The sequence below is a fragment of the Geospiza fortis genome, unplaced genomic scaffold, assembly GCF_000277835.1.
Source record: "Geospiza fortis unplaced genomic scaffold, GeoFor_1.0 scaffold129, whole genome shotgun sequence".
Lineage (NCBI taxonomy): Eukaryota > Metazoa > Chordata > Aves > Passeriformes > Thraupidae > Geospiza > Geospiza fortis.
This window is the reverse complement of record NW_005054522.1, coordinates 189701-213303: the sequence shown is the minus strand read 5'-3', so window position 1 is coordinate 213303 and position 23603 is coordinate 189701. Positions and strand designations below refer to the sequence as shown.

The window sequence follows — 23603 nt, the reverse complement described above, 5'->3', positions numbered from 1 at the left end:
CTTTGATGGGCAATTTCTGTCAGGAACTCCTCCCTCCCCTACACATCCACACACTCAGACACTTAACTTCAATCCCTGACCTCTCATTGCTGCCTTCATTATTGCTGTGAATTGTTTCTTGGCCTCGGTCCATTCCTTCTCCTTTTGGTTCCTCTACAGCTCAGCTAGTTTTATAGACTCCATCATTTTCCAGCCCAGTCTCTTTCACTGAAGGTCACTGAGAGCAAATTCTGGCAGATTCAGCCACAATGGAGTCCCCAGCCCTCCACCAGACACTTCAGCAATGGCCCGAGCGGATTTTTCTACGATTTTTCATATCCTCCAGATTTTTCTACATTTTTTCCATATTCTCCAGGTGTGGTACCACACATGCTTGTGGACCCCAAATTTAGACAACTCCCAGCATGCTCACTCCAGGAATCCTTTTCCAGGGGTCTTTGGCAAAAGAGCAAGAACAGTCCCACTCATGCTTTTTCCAGACCTTTTTCCAGGATGGATTCTATGGGCAGAAAAGCATGGTACTGGTCTTTTTATGGCCAAAGATTTCCTAAGCCAGGAGCATAAACATCACCAAAATGTCCCCTCTGCCCTCTCACTGTGATTTCTCTGCCTTGCAGGGGGTGTGGAGACAGGCACTTGGTGTTCTTTAAAATGATCTGAGCTGCTCTGCCAGATCTTCAGCTTGGGCAGAAGACCCCAAAATCTCCTGCAGGTGCTGACCAGTGTCCCCACACCAGCACCCAGCTGGAAGGTGACAATGGTTACTTGATCTGGGTTATCCTGGAATTTCACAGGGATGCATCAACTTTAGAAGGTGTCAGGAAAACTGTGCCTGAGTGAACCACACTCAATCCCACCCTGGCTGCAGTAATCCTTGCTTGCCTCTTTTCCAGCTCAGCTGGAAGAAGGAGCAGGGAAGGCAATTCTTCCAAGGGCTGTTCTTGTGCTCCAAGCACAGACGGGGCAGTTGGTGACCCCTGAAAACCCCAAAACATCTCTTTGCTCTTTGTGCAGAGCAAAGTCTCTGGATGGAGTTTGTCCATCTCCCAGCTCCCCTGTCCCCCCCCGGCCAGCAGCAATCTCCTACCCAGGTCCATGTCAGCAGCTTTGGGCCGGTGGGAGCAGGGCACGTTCTTGAAGATGGCATCCAGGATCTTCTCCTTGACCTGGGTGATGGTGTCGCAGTTGAGGATCTTCACCGGGATCTCGGGGCTGTTCACGTTGTCGGGATTCACGCAGCTCAGCACCTGAGGGAGAGGCACCACACCTTGCACAGGGCACTGAAACCCTCTGGCTGCCCCCCCTTGAGGTGTCTGCATCCTACAGGAGGGGTCTAGGGTGCAGAAAATTGTTGTATTTATGGGGTGCCCCATCATTGGAGGGAGATGATTAATCTGACTCCATGTTCTTTGAAGGCTAATTTATTATTTTATGATACTGTCACCCTGTTTTTTTAAGATTTTCTAAGCCTTCTGATGTTGACATTCTTGTAGCGAACTTTCTCACACACTTTCTGTAAATAACTCCTTGTTTTGCATTCCTTTATGGAAGAGGAGAAAGTTGATGGACTGTTGGTTTGTCCAGTGTCATTGGAGAGGTGGCACTGTCACCCTCCAATCCACTGTCACTCTTGAAAAACTATAAATGTTAGAATCAGAAAATAAACTTCCTTTTTTCTTCACCTTGAGAACAGCGGTGTGTGCTTGTGTTCTTTCGTGTCCTATAGCGACATGATACTAGAATATATTAAAGAATTCTAAACTATACTAAAGAATACTAAAAGGATACAGACAGAAGGCTAGAAAGATACTAAAGAAAAACTCGTGACTCTTTCCAGACCCCTGACACCCTGATTGGTCATTAAGTCAAAACAATTCACATGAAACCAATGAAACAATCACCTGCTGGATAAAAAATCTCCAACCACATTCCAAAGCAGCAAAACATAGGAGAAGCAAATGAGATAATATTGTTTTCCCTTTTTTCTGAGACTTCTCATCTTCCCATGAGAAACATCCTGGGCAAAGGGATTTTTCCAGAAAATGTGACTGCCACAAAAAATGGGTACCGAGGGTATTCCCTCCCTCACATGGGCACAGAGGTGTGGTTTCACCTGAGGGTGTCTTCATTGTATTAAATCATGGAGTCACAGAAGGGTTTGGGTTGCAAGGGGTCTCAATAATCAACTGATTCCACTCCCTGACATGGGTAGAGACACCTCCCACTGTCCCAGGTTGCTCCAAGACCCATCCAACCTGGCCTTGGGCTCTTCCAGGGATCCAGGGGCAGCCACAGCTTCTCTGGGCACCTCTAACCCTAACCCTCACCAGCCTCACAGGGAAGAATTTCTTTCTTAACAGCAGAAAACCCATGAACACCAGCTGAGTGCTTTCAGTAAAAAATGTTCATTGAGATGTCAAGGTGACCTAATTCAGGAGAGGCCTCCTTGCATTGCCACCGGGTTTTGATAATCCCAGGGAAAAGCTTTACGTTTGTCCATCTGCACAGCCATGGAGCTGAGGAGACCCTCCTCAGAAGAATGTTATTAATCTGAAATGCAGGGCTCCTTAAGAAATGAAACACAAAGCGACATCAGCAGCCTTTGCTTTCACATACAGAAGAAGAAAATCAACCCAGCTGGAGAGGCCTCTCTTTTCTCAGAAGGAAAATTTAATTTTCTCTGCTCTGTCCAAGAGTAAATGCAAAGCATGTGGTGAGGGGGGGATACCTTAAACACAGAGTATTTAACAGCAATCTCCCTGCCAAGCCTTGGCTGTGTCTCTGTTGGTCACTCTGCTCATTTCTGGTGGCACAAGTGTGAAGTCCATAAAGTTTTATAAACTTAGCACACCTTTGCACTTGAAAGGGGTGTTCAGTGATGCTCCAGGCTGTACATGGTCATTAAAATGTTCCTGTGGCACTTTTACAAGCGCAGATATGTTGGTTTTGGTGCCTCAGACAAATTTTCACTTGACTTAAATTCCCTTCTGTAGCATGCAAGAGGAGCTGGACTGTCCATCACTTTCCATCTATACCTCCTAAAATGCAGTGGGAACTCAAAAATGGGGTGAAATCCTATCAGCCTAATTACACACTGCCTCACCAGGCTCCCTTTGGTGATGTTGTGCTCAGCCAAGAGGGACTTGTGAAGATACTGCTTACAAAGAGCTCTGTGATCTTGCTGGATGAAAGGGGAGATGTAAATAGGAGATATTGATTAGATCATAATGCTATTATTTGTATATCACTTCCAGAAGTATTGAAAAAGCATCAATTCAGATCATAATAACAGCACAGATTTACAGTTCTGGGGCACCTTTCATCTCAAAGGATCACAGAATTGTACACAAAACTGTTGAAATGAATCCAGTGTTGAAGGCCATTAGTTGGTGTTGTCCCCTGCAGCTCTCCTGGGTTATGCCCATTCCCAGCCCACAGGAACCTCTTTCTCTGCAAACTTCTTGGGTACCTCCAGAAAATGCCACCTGATTACTGAGAGCCTGCACTGGTGTTTAGTTTATGATCTTAATGATCTTAAAGATGTTTTCCAGCCTAAATTATTCTATCACAGGGAAATGGAGAAGTGAGGGCAGCCAGGGACAGCTCTTTGGGGGTCACACCTGACTCTGGGGACCAAGTTACTCTCCAGGTTTCTCTCTCAGTGGTCTGAGCTCAGCTACAATAAGCTGGTGCCAGTCAGGGCAGGCTCTGTGTTGTGATGATTTCTGATACAAACAGCTGGATTTTGGGTCAGTTCCCCACAGAAGGCACTTGGTGTTCTTTAAAATGATCTGAGCTGCTCTGCCAGGCCAGCCTCTGGTGCAGAAGACCCCAAAATCTCCTGCAGGTGCTGAGCAATGTCCCCACACCAGCACCCAGCTGGAAGGTGACAACTTGATCTGGGTTATCCTGGAATTTCACAGGGATGCATCAACTTTAGAAGGTGTCAGGAAAACTGTGCCTGAGTGAACCACACTCAATCCCACCCTGGCTGCAGTAATCCTTGCTTGCCTCTTTTCCAGCTCAGCTGGAAGAAGGAGCAGGGAAGGCAATTCTTCCAAGGGCTGTTCTTGTGCTCCAAGCACAGACGGGGCAGTTGGTGACCCCTGAAAACCCCAAAACACCTCTGTGTTCATTACAATGACTGTCAAGGCTCTCCCTCCAACATTTTAGGGAATTCAAACCCCAGGTATGGAAGCCAACCCCATTCCCAGAGAACAGTGGCTTTGGCACATATTCCCCAGGCTTCACATCATCTTTCCAGTGGAGGTTTCCAGCTGTTCTTGTGTGGAGCATGAAACCTTTCTCCATACCCACACAACCCAGCCAGAAACAAATCCCACTGCTCTAGAAGTGCTGCTCAGAGACTTCAACACAATCTCTGATGTCAGCTGGTGGGCAAGAGACCCCTTGATGGGTTGTGTTCCTACAGGACTGCTCACTCTGAGGGAAGTTTTGTGTTTTGTGGATCTCCCAAATGCAGTGTTGCTGCTCCATCACCCCCCAGCTTCATCTGGGCTTCAGGGTCACTCAAGGATGTGACTGTTTGGGCACTGAGAGGACACCAGCACTGTTCTGTCCCTCACTGAGGTCTGTGTCCCATCAGGATGTGGGGTCAGCATGGATGGGAATGGAAGAGGGAGAACATGGAGAAGTTATCTCTGAGCCCTGCTCTCCCACTGACTCTGTGTGGCCTTGGGACATCTCATTTCTCTGGATTTCTGTTTATTGACCTTTTACTCCATCCTTGGGCAGTTTTTTTTTTTTAATCTGTCATCTCTTCCAGCCATGAGCTGTCTCTGAGTGTCTGCAAAGCTTGGCTCAGCTAAGCCCCGATTTCCACTGCACATTAGTGGCATTTAAATAATGAAGGCACAGTTTGTGATTACTCCCATGGTGACCCTGGTTCTGAGGTTGTGTGGCTTTTCCTGAGACCAGGACATCTGTGCAGTTCCTGTCCCAGGGACAGAAATCCTTCTCTCACCTGTGTATTAGGCTGGAATGTTCCATGGGGTTTAATATAATGAGGTTTGGTGGAGAAAAAGGAGAAAGACCTCAAAAAAGCCAGGCATAGGAAAGCATTCTGAGAGTTACAGAATTGTAGGATGGTTTGGGTTGGAAGGGCCTGAAAGATGATCTAATTCCACACCTCTGCCATGGGCAGGGACATTTTCCACTATCCCAGGCTGCTCCAAGCCCCATCCAACCTGGCCTTGGACACTCCCAGGGATCCAGGGGCAGCCACAGCTTCTCTGGGCACCGTGTGCCAGGGCCTCACCACCATTACAGGGTAGAATTTTTTGTCTAATTTCCAATCTAAACCTTCTCTCTTTCAGTTTGAAGTCATTCCCTCTTGCCGTGTCACTCCAGGCCTCTGTAAATATTCTCTCTCCATCTTTCTGTTGGAATTCCCGTATTGCAACCACTGAATCAGTTCTGGCTTTATTTCATTACTCTATATTTTTAATAAAAGATGTCAGGCAGCTCAAGGAAGGTAGAAGAAGGACAAAATAAAACAGAAATAAAGAGAAACAGAAACGAAGAACAATCCTATTCATATTCTGCTCCTTCCTAATCTCCTTCACCAGAGCTGATCTCTGTAAATCTGCTGAGATTCCTATCGGGGTATATTTGTCTGCTCTTGAGATGTAAGAGGGAGAGCTGATTATCATCAAACAGCACAAAGCCAGCAGAGGAGAGCTTTGTTCAGCCTGATGTATAATTACTACCCTTTGCTGGCTGCTTCAGATCAAGCCTAAAAGGATCGAGGGGATTTCCTTGGGTGAAAGTGATCGCTCTGTGGCTGCATTTTTTTCTCTTTTCTGCTCATTTTCTCCATGTGTGATCGGTCTTCTGAAATTTTAGACATCCACACATAACAGCAGAGAAGGAGCACTCTGCCAATTCAGTAGGAAAGTCACGTTTTTAATATGCAGAATACAACCATGGCCTTATTTAAGAATTAAGTCCACCCCCTCATCAGACTTGGATTCAATCAAAGCTCAGCTCTAGATTGGAGTTGAAGAACATGAAAGGGCATTTCTAGCACCAGCCTGCCTGGGCTAAAGTCTAAGACAGGTCTAAGACAGGTTAAGGTCTAAGACTTGGAACTAAATGATCTTTAGGGTCCCCTCCCAAACCACCCCACGATTCTGTGATTGGACACAGCCCTCAGAGGTATCTGGAGTTAAGTGAGATGAATCTCCCTTGTTTGAAAGTGCAAATAAAATAATCTGGTCAGTTTAGAGCATCTTCTGACTGTCCTAAAACTTGGGATTTGCTGAGAATAAAGATGGGAAATAGAAAAATTACAAGGATCATTGAGGGCTTAGAAAGTGTTCTTCATCCAGCAGAGACTTAGAGTGGATTTAATGCATCCAGGGAAGAATAAAGGCCCACAAACACTCTAAGAAGAGATATCTAATGCTCTTTAATTGATGCTCTTTAATCAAGTGGGAAGAGGATGTAATCTCAGAGCAGAAGCTAAAGCTGCACATGTGCAATGTGTATCTTGCCCCACGCAGACAATTCCATTCTGGGGGAAATGGCTCAGTGACAGGGATTGGTTTCCTTTCCCTTGAAATCTTTAAATCAAGTTCCTTTTTCTGTGACTTGTGCGCTCTCAGGAGGGAGGGCTGCACCAGCTCTAGAGCTGACCTGCACTGTGCACCTCTGACTATTCCTTGATGCTGAAATCCTCAACATTTTTAAATTTTCGTACCCAGCCTTAGGCAGCATTACCCTACTAAAACACAAGAATAAATCACCCCAGAGGGTCAACCACTGGTTTCTGCTGTCTAAAGGCCCTTTAGGCATTGGAAAGTTGTGGATCAGCCCAGGGGAAGATGTACCCAGAGCACTCACCAGGGTCTTGTAGTCGATCTGCTGTCGGATGAGCTTGTCCTCGCTCAGCGAGTACCGCGCCTCCCCCGTGATGGAGTCGATGGGGCCCTTCTCCATCTGCTGCTTGATGGCACAGAAAAGGGAGAAGAGAGGCTCTCCAGCACACTCCTGCAGGGATGAGAGGCAACCACCAGGTGAAACTACAGGCTGGAATTGAGAGTCCAGCCCGGGCATCCCAGGTTCACCATCCCAAATCACTCATGGTGGATATCAATGGGAACAAGTCCATCCCAACAGCACAGGAGCAGAGGTGACCCTCCACTTCCACAGAGTGCAACCAGCCCTTGGGCACATGGTGGGACCCTTAGGGATGACCTTGTGCAGCCCCAGGGGTTGGACTTGATGGTACAAAGCTCTGGGGCACATGGAGGGACCCTTAGGGATGGTCCTGTGCAGCCCCAGGAGCTGGACTTGATGGTACAAAGCTCTTGGGCAGATGGTGGGACCTTTGGGATGGTCCTGTGTGACCCCAGGAGCTGGACTTGATGGTACAAAGCTCTTGGGCAGATGGTGGGACCTTTGGGATGGTCCTGTGTGACCCCAGGAGCTGGACTTGATGGTACAAAGCTCTTGGGCAGATGGTGGGACCTTTGGGATGGTCCTGTGTGACCCCAGGAGCTGGACTTGATGGTACAAAGCTCTTGGGCAGATGGTGGGACCTTTGGGATGGTCCTGTGTGACCCCAGGAGCTGGACTTGATGGTACAAAGCTCTTGGGCACATGGTGGGACCCTTAGGGATGGTCCTGTGCAGCACCAGGGCTTGGACTTGATGATCCTTGTGGGTCCCTTCCACCTCAGCTTATTCTGTAACTCTGTGAATGTCCTGTCATGGTGTTGGTGTTCCCTGGCAATGCTGGGGCTGTTCTGGTGATTGCCACCAGGCCAGAGCTTTGCACTGGTGGGGCAGGTAGTGGGATGGGTCCCAAATGACCTGGAAGCAGGTTTTAAAGGGAGATGGATGGCTGGTGCCATATCCTGGGTGTCTGGGCAGAGTCCACAGACTCCCTGAGCACTCCTGCTGCAGGCAAACAGGAATTTGCAGGCAAACAGGAATTCTCAGGCCCAGATGTGCCCCTGGACCTGTGTGGAGGTGACAGAAGTGTGGGACTCGGCAGAGGACAGCAAAAAGCAGCCCCAGGCAGGCACAGCCCAGCTCATCTGTCCCTAATTTCTCCTCCTCATCGTTTCCACTCACTCTTCCCACACTTTTCCTCCCTTGCTGCACCCCGAGCTTTCTGCTCCTGCCTCCCTTCCCCTTCATCCCTCCCTCCTTCCTGCCCTCCTGCCCCTCTCCTCTCGTCTCCCAGCTCAACCAGCCAGGTCATTTTCCTCTGGTGTAAATCCCAGCGAAAACAAGTTGATAATCGAGGCAAAGTGGCCCCTTTTTCAGTCCCTACACCTGTCTCCCACTTAATTAGCTTATCTGCCAGCAGCATATTGCTTCTGTGTGCCTGTCTCCTGCCCTTATCAGGCCTCTGTTCAGGCTAAGGCAAGAAGACAAGTAGCTGAGTGGGGTGAAAAAAGCCTATTATAAAAGCAGCTCTTTAGAGAGTCACCTCCTTATATCCTTTCCTTTCAGCTGAAAGCAGGGATCTGATACTGGAGTCACTGAAATTACCTTCCAGGGACCTTCAAAACTTTCCCATGTGCTCGTCCTTGAACTGGTTGTGCCTGGGGAAGGCTCAGGGGGATTGGGGTTTATTTGAACAGCCTCAAATTGCCTGGCAGAGGTGGTTATTGTGTCCAAATGAGGATGTGAGGTGGGAGGATATTTAGCAGCTGCAGTGGGAGTGGGGGAGAGGTGCAGAGCTCAGCTCCTTCCAGAAAGGCTGGCTCTGAGCTTGGCAGTTGTGATTCTTGAGGCTCAGTGTGGGTCCTGCAGGGGAAATTGGATCCCCCTGCAGTCAGTGGCAGGGCTCAAAGACTGAAAGGCTTTTTCAACTTCACAAAGCCCAAGGAGAGACCTTCCAGGAGGAATGAGAGAGCTCAGGGGCTGCCCCAAATCCTTCCACCTCAAGCTTTGCTGATGGGTGTCCCTCCACTCCTCGTGGGGCTGTGTCTCAGTGCTGCCTCTGAGCTGGGGTGGAAGGAGATCTCCATCCACTGTGCACTGGAAATATGGGTCACCACATGATGGAGACCTCAGCCTGCTGTTGAAAGGACAGCATTTTCCACACAAGTCTCAGACAGGCTCTGAAATCCTTCCCATTTCCACACTGACCCTTAGATCCCACCTCTGTACAAGAGAGGGACCAACAAGTTGCCTCTCTAACAAAGTGTCCCTCTTTGTTCTCCCTGGGTCAGAAAATAGCCCATCTCCTATTAGGCAGTGACCTCCTTTCAGAGGGAAAAAATAAAAACCTTTAACTTGTTATCTGGGGAGTTTTCACCCCACGTGATCCTCACCAAGATGAAATGCTTCAAAGCAGCTGTTTTTCCAGGCATGCTCCTCCTCTTACCTTGAGGAACTTGTAGAGGAGGAAGGTGAACCAGTTGGTGAGCATTTTCTCAGCCACAGACTCTGTCCTAAAGCAGAGAAAAAAGAGAATTGGAAATGAGTTTGTCATGCTGGTCCTATCAAAATATTGCACTTTTCCATCTTCCTGCCCAGTGGGAAGTCTGGCGTGGCACCATCAGGATTTAGCACATCCTAGGATCCCTGTTTTAGTTCTGGATTTAGGAAACCTGCAGGAAAACCCTTGGTGCCCTGTTGATTCTCCTGTGACTACAAGTCCCTGTGCGTGTCTGTTTTCCCGTGTCTCCAACAACGAGAAGGAGTTGATGACATTTGAGGGAATCTTCTCCAAAGAGCTCAGGGCGGATAAATCCATCAAATCTGAGGAGCTCAGAGCGAGGCCATATGTCAAGGAGGCTGGATAAATACTCAGGAGAGACAGATCTAAGGCTCTGGGGAGCAGTTATCTGGCACTGCCTATCTCCCTGGCATTTGGGAGTGATTACACTCCTCAGTGTGTCACTGTGGCACATACACAGAGCTCATCCTGCTGCCCTTGAGCAGTGTGTCCTCAATCAAACAAAAATCCATCTCGAGGCTTCAGGGTGAGCTTCTCCTGCAGAAACTTGTGCTGGCTTCAGCACATGCACTGGAGAGAAACAAGAGAAACCAAGAGAAATTTGGGGAAACCAAGAAAAAAGAAGAGTTCCTGCCTGGAGGAATTAAAGTGGGTCTCACCTAAGCCATGCAGAGGTTTTTCCTTGTTGTTGTTGCTGCTCTCTGCCCAGAAAATCTCTCTGGGGCCATAAATGTCATGGAGGATGAACACTGGACACAGTGTTCATCTCCTTTCTTCTGTCAAACTTCTCCAAAACCTCAAAAGATTCCCTTTCACAGACTCATGGGGAGGGAAGCACCAAGCTGAATCCAGCTGCTCCAAAGAGCTGTCTGAGGACCTCACACCACCATCTGACCCAAGGCACTGAGCTATTCACATGTTCTGTTCTGCTGCTGCCCAGTGCAGGACTTCCTTCCCTGACTTCTCCTGGTGCTCCCAGGGTTTGGAACACTGGATGTGCCTTCTTTGTTCACTGGCTCTCCTTCCAAAGGCCACAAATGATGTCCAGCAGAGAGGATTAGACTTAGAAAAGGGCTGGAGGAAGGAGAAAGAGGAAAGATGGGATGCTCAGAGTGAGCAAGAAGGGAAGACAGAGATGGAGAAAGGGGAAGGAAAAGGAGGAAATGAAGGGGGGAGGCAGTGCCATCCAGCATCACAGAAGAAGCACAGGCAGGAAGCCTGGGGACAGCTGGAGGGTGGTCACCAGCCAGGCTGTAGGGCTTGATCACATCAGCGAGTCAACTGACACCAAATTCCAGCCTCTGCCCCTGGCGTTGCTGCCCTGAATGCCAGGAAGTGCCTTCTGCTCCTTTTCTGCTGGTTCTCCACATTGGGCCATGTGCCAGATGAAAAATCCCCCCAGCCCAGCACGCACCGAGGTCTCCTCTGTGTCCAAGCTGTCCATTGTAATCAACTGGGGGCTCCTCAGAGTCAGCTCTGAGCTGTGGCAAAGGCCACTCATCTCCAAAAACACCCCCTGATTTTATGTAGGGTCCTTGAACCTGGAGGGTTGGTCCAGTCTGTGAAAGGGAGATGGATCTGATCCTAAAGGCAGAAGAGGGAGCACTTCCCTAGGCAAGGAAAGGACATTAATTACAGAGCTGTAGATTCCAAACTTGAGGTTTCCCCCAGAACTGTGGAGTTTAGACCTTAGACCAGGCCAAGAAGCATCAATTCAAACATGTTCCCTGTATGAAACCAGTTCTGTTGTCCCTCTCTTCTGCTGATTTCCACTAACTCCCAGCTCTAGGAGAGAAATGAGATCCCAAAATGCAGCTGAAGACTCTCCAGGTGTCTGTAGTTAACTCAGGACAAGAAACAAAGCTGGGAAATCCATCTCCCAGGCAGGAGATGGAAGCTGACATCCTCTCACCAGGGATTTAATAGACCATATATGTGATATTCCTATACACAACGTGATCAGAGTTTTCAGATTAAAAGGAAATATAAGCATAAATTAACTTAATTGTAAGCATGCAAAGAGCCCAAAATAAGGATTGAGCTTTTTCTCTCCTTGTGAAACTTTCTGGAGGATCCACATGAAAATCCATAAGTGGATTCATTCTGTAAATTTTGATCATTGACTACTTTTTGGTTAGGGAGAAGACGGAGCAAGATCTACATGTCCAAAGATGATTATGATGTTTATGTGGGCACTGTGGGAAACAGTAAAGGTAAGAAGACTTCCAGAAAGCTGTAAAAGCAGGACTTAGAAACAGAAAGAACAGAAAACTTAGAGCTAGCTGCAGCTGAAAGTCTGAAAGTAGAAAAAGTTAAAATAATACAAGCAAGCAAGGACCATGAAACAATAGCTTGAGTTTTAGGCTTGGCTAAGACAGACCTTAAGACTGCAGAAAAAATATTCTTAGCAAGATAGTAGAAGGTTTCAAGCTTAATAATGGTTTAGGTAGAAGGTTTTAAGCTTAATTGTGTATTGCTAATAGAAAGCATACAAGCAAGCACTGTGTGAAGCAGGTGTACATGTGCTTTTAGTAACTGGCTAGAAAAATTGTGTGTAAGTTTAGCAATACGCTATTGGCTAGAAAGTTTTTAAAATACTCTGTAACAAAGTGTCTTAGGTTGGAAATGGGTGGGTGTATTCTATTCCCATCTGTTAGAGGAGGAGAAGTTATTTGCTGTTCATGGGGCAGTTTTTTCTTTATCTCTGCCACAGCCAACCCTCCCTCCAGGAGATCTCTGCTGTCCATGGCCACTGAGTGTCCCTGCAGGGCTGATCCAATTCCAGCATCCCATGGGGAGATGCTGCGCCCAGGGGAGGAGCCAAGCATTCCTACCTGGATCCAATGTGAGCCTGGAGCAGCACAGCAGCCTTTGCCCCCTGCATTGCCAGAGGAGCAGCTTTCTGCTGCCCTGCATTGCCAGAGGGAGCCCAGGCCCATCTGCAGCAGCCCTGGAGCTGCAGAGGAAAACTCCCCCCTTGTGCAGGATCCCTGCTCCAGCAGCAGCACAGCTGGCACTGCAGGAGGGCTGAGCCCCCATGGGATGGGGCTGTGCCACCCCCTGACACACAGGGGGCAGCTCCTGCTCTCACTCTTCCAGTGGGTTGGTTTGTTTTTACTATTGCATTTGTATTTTTAATTTTCCTAGTAACGAACTGTAATTCCTATTCCCATATCTTTGCCTGAGAGCCTTTTAACTTCAAAATTATAATAATTTGGAGGGAGGGGTTTTGCATTTTCCATTTCAGGAGAGGCTCCTGCCTTCCTTAGCAGACAATCTTTTCAAACCAAGACACAAAGAAATCTTGGACTCCTGCTGGTTGTACATCAGCTACTGCCATCTTCCAATTGTTCTCAAAAATGTAATGAGGCTGCAATAAAGCTCAAGGAACATCTCCCAGGCGCTCCCATCCTGTTCATGAAAAACCCCAACACAGGCACAGCCCTCCCAGCCCGGCTCCCTTCGTGCCCAGACATCTTTACCTCCGGAGCAGCAGCTTGGGGTGGTTCTTGCTCTCCAGGTTCTTGTCGATGAGGTCGGCCAGGAGCTGTTTGAGGACGTCGGTGGCATACTCCAGCTTGCTCTGCAGCACCGTCATGATCAGCGAGGCCACGTTGCCGCGGTCGCGCATGGAGAAGCTGCGCTGCGACTCCAGCGTGCGGATGAAGGACAGCAGGAACACCTTGTTGTTGATGAGCTGGGCAAAGAGCTTCAGGCCCTTCTCCACCCGTTCCTGACGGTAGCCAGGGACCTGTGCAAGAAGAAAGGGAGTTTCCCAGGTTTTGTGTTGCTGGAATGGCTCTCGAGGTATTAAAAGTCTCTTTTTCCCAGCCCTGCGACCAAAGAAGAAGTCAAGATTCCTCAGCTCTGGTTTTCAAGGTTGTTTATTTTTTCTTTTCTTCTTTATTTTTCTTTTCTATTCCATTCTTTTTCTGACCTGCTGAGATCTGTCCAGCAGGTCGGGTTGTGGCACAGCCCCTGCCCTTGGGGTGGTGTTGGCTTTTTATACTAAGAACTACGTGTACTTTATTTACAATAATTTTCCAACACCTATCACCTATGTTAGACAGTCTGTCTCTACCCTAAACCAATCCAGAAGTGTCACTGTCACAGCAGAAGATGGAGGACAAGAAGAAGGAGAAGAAGGACAGGACACACCCAGATTCCTCCATCTTGCCTCTTGAACTCCCATTCTAAAACCTCAAAATTCTACTTTTTCACCCTGTGACAAATTCACTATCATTCTGCCCAAACTCTTGTGGCTTGTAACTCCTCACACAAAGTTGGTAATTGTTTCCATGGGCTAAAATTGAGGGCACAGGTGTTTGTGACTCTGTGCCAAGGTCTCTGAGCCCCCTGCCAGGGTCTGGAGTCCTCCAGGGCAGCCAGAGGAATATCCTGGGTTCCAACGGGAGTTTTTCCCTTTTCCTCATTTTCCCACTGTCAAATGTCCTGTTGTTATTCTCTCTTTAGGGAATTCATACATCATCTAAAGATTAGGAAGTCTGAGAAGACTCCCGGCCATGTCCAGATGATGTTTCCAGTCCTGTGTTCCCCTCTCTGATCAGTTCATCTGTGGCAGCAGAAACACAACTTTCCCAGGCTCTGTTATGGGAAAGGCTGTGAGAAGATCAGAGAAAAGAATGATAAACCATTCTTATCTTCACTTGCTGCACCTGGTATTGTGAACATGTGGAATGTGTTATGGAGATGTGTTTGTTGTTTACCAAAGGGCAGTTTCTTAATTAGCCAGTGGTGATGGTGTTTTAATTAGAGGACAACTTAGGTCTACCTGTAGTGAACTAGGGTATAAAAGTATGGGTTTCTTAATAAAGATTGTTATGATCAGCCTTCTGAAATGCATGGGGTCTGTGCTGATTATTACCCAGCCAGGGGCCTGCTTGTGTTAAAATGCCAAATGTGGGTGGTTATTAATTCATATATGCCTTGGTGACATGTGTTGCTCTGTGGTGAGACCCTCCAGCTTCCAAAAAAGGTTTTCAAGGGCTTTCAATACATCCAAAAGGGATTTCCCGTGCCTAAATGTGTCATTGTGCCACGTTATATTTTCATTTTAGTCAGACTGAAGTCTTACTCTGATTTCATCCAAGACTTCTTTCTCATTCCTGAAAGAATCCTGCTTGCAGAGGTTTGGGGTTCAGCTTTAGGGAGCTGGGAGAGGCAGCAAGAGAGTGGATGTTAAACAGAGCCCAGTGTGAGGGTTTGAGGAGATGAAGAGGCAGTGAGGCAGTGGCTGAGATGGTGACCATGGAACTGGGCCTTGTTTTGAAGAGCAAGACAGATGAAGGTGTGAGAGGACACCCTGAGCTCCAGCAGAACCCTTGGGTTTGGGAGCTGAGGTGTTTTGGGGACAGAGTGATTGATAAGTCTCATATTTCTCAGCTGTGAGATGCTGATGAACTCGTTTTTATATGGAACAATTTATATGGACCTCAGTGCTGGACCTTGGGCTCCACAGAGGTCTTTTTGATCCTTCTGGCTCTAGGCAAAGATGGAACCTAAATAGAGAACCCCAAACTCATCCCTCCACTTGCTGAAGTTGTCTCAGCCCTTGAAAACTTTTCTTGGAAGCTGGAGGGTCTCACCACAGAGCAACACATGTCACCAAGTCATATATGAATTAATAACTACCCAAATTTGGCACTTTAATTCAAAATAAGTTGGCTTGCTTAAACAGCCAAGCAATACAAGGCCCCTTATAGAGTTGTTACTTTTTAATTCTGGAAATTAGAGTTCTGAACTCTTTTTGCATCCAACAAATAAATTACTTCCTAAATAGATTGAGGCAACCAACCAACCAATAAACCACCACCACCCATCCCGCCAATAATTATTTTTAACTCACTCGCTTGAACATTTAATATTGTCTGTCCCAGGGTTATTATGGAGAATTAAAACAAAATAACAAGAAAAGTATTTTGTGCTGCATCTGGAAGCAGTTAATTAGCAAATGAACTGGAAATAAGTAAGACCTTCTCACTGTGGGATCTGTGCTGGGGCCTTTTGCAATAAATAGCAATTCCTTCTGGGTGCTACAGAGAAGGGAGCAGAATGGGAGTTGCCTTCACATTGGTAGCCAAAGATGCTGACACTGAGAGAGCTGGGGAAGCTTTACAAAGGATTAAGGGGAAAAAAAACCCCCAACAAATGGAATGAAAGGAAGAAGAGATCAAAGGTGTTGGATTGAAACATTAGCTCAGTGTGTATCTACATAGGGGAGCATCCGTGTTAAGACCTCTGCAGGGGTCAGATGCTGTTCTGTGATCAGCTGGATGGGGTTAATGAATGTAGGGATGGAAATTGGCTGTGGGGATGAGGGAAGTGTTTGTGTGTGCACATGTGTGAGAGGGAGGTTCAGCACCCCTCGTTTGTTGGAGCTGCTCATCCTGAGGGAAAGCAGCTGGATGCCCCTCACCCTGCACTCCAAATCTGTATGGTAGCTACGTGTAACTCAGCCTCCTGCCCAGCCCCACAAGCCCTCCTTGCTGACAGATCAGGTTTTTTAATGTCTCTCTCCACACAGTTGGATGAATTTTGGCTCTTCCCAGTGGCAGGAGCAAAGCCGAGCAGGCATCTCTGATTACACAGCCAGCCAAGCGTGGGCCTGCCTGTGCCAGCTCCTGTTCCTCCTTCCTGCCAACCAAGCCCAGGCCTGGCCTCCAGCAATCTCCCAGGCCCATGCCAGAACCTCTCTGGAGCTCAGAGCCTGCCAAAGGCTTTGCAGAGAGCTCAGCCAACACCTTGGCCGTGGTGTGGCTCCTGATTCTCTAGCCCAGGTATTCCTAGAGCAGAGCCTGTCCATCTGCCAGAGCCTGGAGCAGATTTTAGCCTGGCAGACCTCACCTGGGCTCCCATCAAGCTCCTGTTACCACTCAGGTGATACAGGCTCTGTGTAGACCCCAAGATTTGTGAACAATGCCTCACAAATCTCCATCCAGAGCATTGGGGTGGAGAAGGATGATGTGGGCAGGGTATGGACAGACTGACACTGTGGTTTTCTGACCTCTCTGCAAACCAGAATGCAGCAGAGGTGAGCCTCCCTCAGTGGCAGGGGGTTATTTTTATAGGGGTGGGTTATTTTTATAGGGATTGCCACAAAGAAAACCTGGCCTCGTAGCAATGTGAGGGTCATGCAAAGCTGGATGACACAGGCAAACATGCTCCTCTGTCACACAACAGGTTTTCCTTGCCCCTGCATGGCAGAAAATATTAAATCCAGTCTAAAACTCAAGGCACAGAAGGGTTAAGACCAAAGAGAAGCTTAATTGAGTAGACCTATGATTTATGAGTTTTCCAAATACGTGAGTGATCAGACAGAATTTAGCAGGTAACAAGTGACAGGATGAGAGGAAACGGCCTTAAAGTTGTCCCAGGGGAGGTTTAGATTGAAAATTAGGAAAAATTCCTTCACTGAAAGGATGAAAGATGGTGGAACAAGCTGTCCAGAGGAGTTGTGGCATCACAATCCCTAGAGGTTTTCCAAAAGTGTGTGGATGTCACACAGGGGGACATGGTTTAGTGATGGAGTGGACAGCATTGGGTTGATGATTGGAATTGATGGTCTTAGAGGTATTTTACAACCTAAATGATAACATGATCTAAGACAACAGCAAACTTTTCCCCTTTCAACCCAGAATTTTAATAAGGACCTGTTTCCCCCCTTATAAAGTCATCACATTCCTACCACTGACACAGAATCTCTGGAATTCAGGACTGAACAGAGAGGCATGAGAGGAGCTAGAAACAGGAAATGTTGTTGTTTTACCTCCAAATCCCTCAGGACTGGATGATCTTCAATGCCAGGGAAAAGCACTCTCATCGTGTAGGTTCGGTAGTCGAGGAAAGGGATCCCAGCTCCATCCAGGTCACTCGTCAGCTCATGGATGTCTGTCTGCAGCTCTGCAAAGGCTGGCACAAAAACAGAACAACTCAGGGAGCAGTGAAAGCCCAGATCAGCCTCACCAGAATGGGAAAAACCCCTGATCCTCATGAATGAGAATAAGGCAACATGTGGAGAGGAGGAAGGTGGATGAGAGCAGGGTCACCTTTCCCACAACACAGCCTTTCCCCAGGGATGTGTGCCAAGGCTTTCTGTGGGTTTTGAATTATCAAATCCAGTCAGGAGAGGATTGGGTGAGAGAAAGCCTGAACTTTCCTGAACTCTAGGAGAGGGTGGAGAAAGTCTGAACTAAGGGAAGACAAGGAAAGTCAGATTAGATCCAGACTCGAGCCACACCCACGGGGTTCAACACCGTAGTTCAACACCGTGATTTTGGCTCGAAGCTTTATGACTGGATGTCTCCCTTCTACCAATACTGACACATCCTGCCTCCCTCAGCCTACCTTCTTTGCACTCCAGGGCCACCCTGGACTCCAGGTTGTCCATCTGCATCTGCAGGCGCTTGAGGGTGAGGTCGCTCTCCCTGGACTTGCGCTTGTAGGCGATCAGCACGGCCACGATGAAGATGATGAGCAGCCCGCCAGCCACCGCGATGCTGACGATGGCTGGCAAGCTCAGAGGGCTGTCTGGGGAGATGTAGACCATCCCTGGGGAGAACTCCATCCCTCCTACACGAGCCTAGAGGGAAAGCAGCAGAGAGCTGCACTGAGACTGTCAAACGAGCAGGAGCACAGAGAAGCTCTGTCATTGTCACCCTCTGTCATCATCCTGGCTGAGGGTGAATGGTGACATTCCTGTGTCTCCCAAGCCAAAAGGGGAGGTATTTGGATATGGAACAGCTTAAAAACACTTGAAATGATAGAATTACCTCTGTTGGCAGTCACCATGAACCCAGCCACAAAAGGACTTGTGGTGAGACCAGTCACCAGTCACAATTTCTCCATATCAGTATGGATTTCATTCTGGACTTTTCATTCCCCATCCTGGTATGTTGTATGGGGCACTGATGTCACTCAGGCCCAAAATACACCCAGAAAACAGAGCTCAAGGTATGGTTTGATTGGTCCTAACCCCACAATAGGGCAGAGAAGACCTGACCCATGGAGTACAGTGGGACTGCAGAAATCAGAGTCATTATTTTCTTTTGACTCTCCCACCAGATAAAACTGTACTTGGGAGCCTCTGGGATAGTGAAGATCCACCACAAACCCCACAAAGCCTGGCCCATTCCCTTTACAACCCCTGTCTTAGGCACACATTGTCAGGGTGACTGCAGATGTGCGCCAGTAGGAGTTGAACACAGCTTTTTGTTCTCCATCTACTTCCAGAGGTTTCCAGAGCTGCTTCCAGCCTCTGGAAGAAGCTGCTGTGAAAGGGCCTTGGTTTTAACAACCAGAAAGAAACCCTGCAAGCACTTCTGAGCAAAATGTTCTGCTGAAGCAAGTCCCTTAGAGCCCTTTTCTACAACATGAACACCACTCCCAGCAGGACTCCCACAGTATACCACTGGCTTCAGGCTACTGCAAGGCTGTTCAAAGCTATTTGTAGAGTAGGCAAAGCTTGAGTGGTGGGAGAAAAGCTCTGCTGGCCAGCCTGAAGTATAAAAAGGCTCCTAGGGGTGTGTTGTGGTTTGGGAATGCTGGTTGTAGGTCAGCAGAAAGCTGGGAAGGTGCCATGCAAAGAGCTTGAAGGATGATGAGCTCCATCACTTCACCCCAGCTGAGCTGTGTCACAGAGAGGCACAGCTGGCCCTGCACAAAGGGCAAACTTATTGCCAGGCAGAAATGCAATTAAGACCCCAGGAATGACTGTTTCCTGCTCCCATTGCACCTGGGACCACTGCAGTGTGGAATTAAACTGTTTTCTTCCTTCGTTGTGAGGAGTTCTCCCTCAAATTTCCTCACGTTTCTCCCCCACACCCCAGCCTGGTGTTCAGCATTGTCCTGCATCCCACCGGCTCTCGGTTCATCTCCATCCTGCCTGGACACTTATTAATCCCAGGGCTTCCCCCATCTCAGCTCAGACACCTACTCAGGTTTCCTCTCGAGGCTGCAGAGGAAGAAACTGGCCCAGCTGGAGCCAGCAGAAGGGACTACAGAGCAGAATCATGAATTAATGAATTTTCCCAGGTGCTCTCCACCTCAACCCTTTCTGAGACATGAATCTCAGTGACTTTACCATCTCCTAGAAGTTACTGCAGCCCCAGTTATAGCCTCAGGGAAGAAGGTTGTTTTGCTCCACCACCAGGTGTAGGCTGCTCCTCAGTAGCCAAAGAGACACAACTACAACCCTTATGTCATGGACAAGAGCAAAGTGAATGTCTGAAAACAGCTAATTTCCATCCATTCCTCTCATGCCATTTTGGGAGGGGGTCTGGAGAGATGAAATGTCCACAATGAAAAACAAAACTAGTCCTAAACTCATCTCTTCAGGTAACAGTTTCAAGATGATCAATTGCTACCATGACACTGATGGCTTGTAGAACATTTTCAGTGGCCAAAGAACCTCAGACACACAGTTGGGATGCAGCAGTAATGAGTTTTCCCATCTATTCAAGATACAAGATCCAAGATCCAAGTTACTTATAAATCCTGAGTTTTGTTGTTGGAATGTGGCCTGCTCAGCTGAGAAGGCAACCTGCCAAAATCACATCCTGATCCATGCACTGGAAGGTTTTCCCTTTTGCCCTAGACCACTGTCCCAAAATTTTCTCACAGCTCACATGCTTTCCTTCCTGTCAGTAGATCAATAAATTGCTTAATTCTTTTTCATTTTCTCTTTCTCCAAGCCCTGCAGTCAGACGAGTCCATTCAAGGAATATCAGACTAGACTCAGACAACCCCAATCCCAAATCCCAGTGCAGATCCATCCTCAAAGCTGGAAGAACAGCCCCTCTCCATGGGTGGGATTTCTGTCACCAAATGTTCCGCGTGCACATCCGAGTTCGACACTGCAGCATGATTCCAGAGCCAACAAAGAGAAAAAACACTTTCAGGATGTGATTTATGCGAGCTGCTCCCGACACCTTTGACATTGGGATGAGGCATTTCATTCAGTGGAAGTTCCCATTTCTCTCCATTCATGAAAAGGGGATCTGAGCTCCAAAAAAGCCGATGTTCAAAGTCAGGCCCGGTGTGTTCCCCTTCAAAGGTGGTTTCATCACTGGGAAGGTCTCGCAATCCACAAGTGAAGCTGCCATGATCTGAGGGAATCTGGCTCTTGAAGAAGAAAGCCTACGAGGCTGCACTGTTATTGTGAGCTTTTAAAAGGAACACCAGAAAACATGCACATACAGCTGTCCTTTACTTCTTAATCCACCTAGTGGTTCTGGAGGAAGCTATCTTTACCTTCCAGAAGACTGACCATGAACCCACCAAGGAGCAACAATCTGGCCGTTTTAAAAGACTATTAATCAGGAATTTGTCCTAAATTAGACTAAATGTTCTAAATGTTTTCTCCAATGGAGTCTTAGTGGCCACCTGTAGGAGTTCAGGAGTTCTGAAGGAGTGTCTTTCCTGGTGCAAATTTGGCCAAATAAAATTATCCCTCTAAGGATGTGATGAATCATGCCCTGACCTTCAGCTGCTGCATTTGACCATCTCTCCATTCATTATACAGAGTCTGGTGCACTTTCCAGCCTGTGTCAGAAACCAGGAAACCTTCAGATGTGTTCCACATCTTCCCTGCAGACCTTCTCTGGTGTAGCCTCTCGTGGATCTTCCTTACATCTCTTTCTTTTCCTTGGAAAAACTTGCCTCTGAGTTTTAGTCAATCTTTTTAACCATCGCCCAGCCCTTTTATTTCTTTGCTATTTTTTTTTTCAAATACTTAACTCTGTCATTGTGTAAAAGACAGCTCAAAATCAGACAGCTCAAAAGAAGACAGATCAAAAACGTGTTGACATCAACGTGTGTCATTGCCACTGCTGCTTCACTTAGAAATAATCTCTGTGTTGAACCAGTTGATTCATTCCCATGGCTCTCTCTCAGTTTATGCCACCTCACTTTCCAAGAAATGGTTTGTTCAACAATTTCCTCAAGGTCAGAGAGTAAATCTTTGGCAAAATCGGGAGGAGGAACTTCTATCAGTTATCCTGGGCATCAGAGAGATGATTTGATGCCTTGGGAAGGCTGAGCTAGAACAGAGGCTAGATGGAGTTAAAGAATAAAGCAGGGATTTATGAAAAGGATCTCCTCCATGGATCCACCTTGGGCAGCACAAGAGCCCAGCCAGGGCTGCACCCAAGATGAACCAAAATGGCCCCAAAATGCACGAGCGCTCCCGGGGTCTCTCCCTGGGATCAGTTCTGCTCCATTTGCATCTTGCAGTTCATTGTCCCATCCCAGCTTTAGCCCCTGCAGTCCCACCCTGCTTGTTTTTCTCTCTCCAGCCCACGGGGTTTGTGCTCTTGGGCTGAGATTTGGGTCATTTGTCCTTGGTGCCCAGCTGGAGCAGGAATTGTTTTGTCTCCCTGCTCTGTGCACAGAGATCACCATCCCATAATATGAAACTCAGACCCACACACTAAAGCAGCACAGAATGTGAAAAATATAAAAGCTAAACCTGAGGCATCAGTTTGTGTGAAACATGGTCCCAGCCTGAGCAGCAGAGATGCTGTGCCATGCTGGACGAGGCATTTTCCAGCCCCAGGTTCCAGATGCAAAGTCCATCCTTGAGCACCTCCATCATCTTCCCAGTTTCCCAGCAGTATCCCTCGTTTGACCAGCATAAAAATAAAAAACAATCAAAAAAGGATTGTTTTTTAATCTTTGGCTTCACTTAAACTGTCCAAAGCTGCAGGAGCGGGGGAGTCTTCCCAATTAGTGCAGCCTGGCCAGATGTCCATCATCCTGGATCCCCAGGGGTTGATTATTCTCACCTGGCTTTGAGTTTTGTCTCCCCAAGATTGGCTTTGTCCGTCTCTGACTAACCATATGTTTAATCATATCCATGAAAATGAGAGGGAACATTTATTGCCGTGCTGAAAAGCTTTGGTTTTCACACAGAGAAAATCTCTCACTTCATTATTGCTCTTCTTGGAGAGTCTTAATGTGCTTTGCAATGACTCGAGAGTCATGGTGTATTTGCATGGCTGGAGAGGATTATTGCCTCTATTTTCCAGATGACAAACTTTGGCACAGAGAAGTTAAGTAGCCACTACAAGGGATCCCAGCAGCAGCCACAAACAAGATCCAAAATGGTCATCATGAGCTCTGCTTCCTTAAAAGTTCCCAGAAAAATCTTTTTAAAGATCAAACTCTCTGAGTCTCATTGCACTGAAATAAATAAATTAATATGTGACAGATACAGCTTTGGGAGGCACAACAGAAGAACAGTTGTTCACAAGGAATGAGGAACACTGATGTCAGTTGTCAGCTTTTGTTGTTCCCACCCACAGCTTGGTACAACTCCAGGGTGTTTGCTGATATGATGTTTATCAAGCACCAGCATCAAGGAATTCAAATTATTGAGAGAAAAGTAAAAAAAAAGGAGTAAATAAATAAACGGTGAGAGGAGGAGAAGCTCCCTCTGATGTAATCACCAGGTCCATTCTTCACAGGTTCCAGGAAGGATTTGTAGGAGCACACTGAGTTTTATAGAAGGCAAAATTCTGAAGTCCAGTCACACTATTGTTCACATCCTGCTTTTTTTTTTCTCTCTTACATAAAGGCAAATTTTAGTCACCACCCTGTCAACAAAGTGCTGGGGACTGTGCTGAATTTAACAATTTCATGTAGGAACATGTTGCACGTGATCTCACATGAGAATCCAGGGTTCAGCCCATACAAAAACAGAAGAGAGGCAAACTCTCCTACTGGGAGAGTGAAAAGATCATGAAAGATGTCTCACCGCCCACAAAGACCTCCAGGTCACTTTTCCACTGTTGTACTTCTCCAAGCTACCCTTGATGAGAATATTGCACCAAGAAGGGGCCCTGATGTTTCTGGGAACTCAAACAGTGATGCAAACCCCTTGGAGACATCTGCCAGCTCTCCAGCTCTGCTGTGCCCTCCCAAGGAGAAGGGGCTGGGGGTCAGGCATCACTTACCATCACCTTGTGCCTCCCAGTGAGGTTTGGGGACTCACAGAGGAGCTGCACGTCTGACACGGTCACTGCACAGGGCTTCTCCCCCACCAGCACGGTGTAGTTCAGCCTGGCATTGCCTCCTGCCACAGGTGGGATCAGATTCCTGCCCTGCACAGAAAGGAACATCACACCCCAAAATAACCAAATAAATATCAG

General features: G+C 47.5%; 1 protein-coding gene across 1 annotated transcript in view; it reads right to left on the bottom strand.

Annotated features, from left to right (window-relative positions):
• Window positions 1-23603, bottom strand: part of LOC102039897 (plexin-A4) — a gene marked incomplete at its 5' end in the record, with an annotated part of 176450 nt that overhangs the window by 38793 nt on the left and 114054 nt on the right. The window contains 7 exons of the mRNA XM_031063698.1: window positions 1088-1247; window positions 6865-7011; window positions 9364-9430; window positions 12921-13189; window positions 17225-17367; window positions 17803-18037; window positions 23409-23555. Of these exons, the coding sequence (XP_030919558.1) occupies window positions 1088-1247; window positions 6865-7011; window positions 9364-9430; window positions 12921-13189; window positions 17225-17367; window positions 17803-18037; window positions 23409-23555 (1168 nt within the window). The remainder of the gene's footprint in view (window positions 1-1087; window positions 1248-6864; window positions 7012-9363; window positions 9431-12920; window positions 13190-17224; window positions 17368-17802; window positions 18038-23408; window positions 23556-23603) is intronic.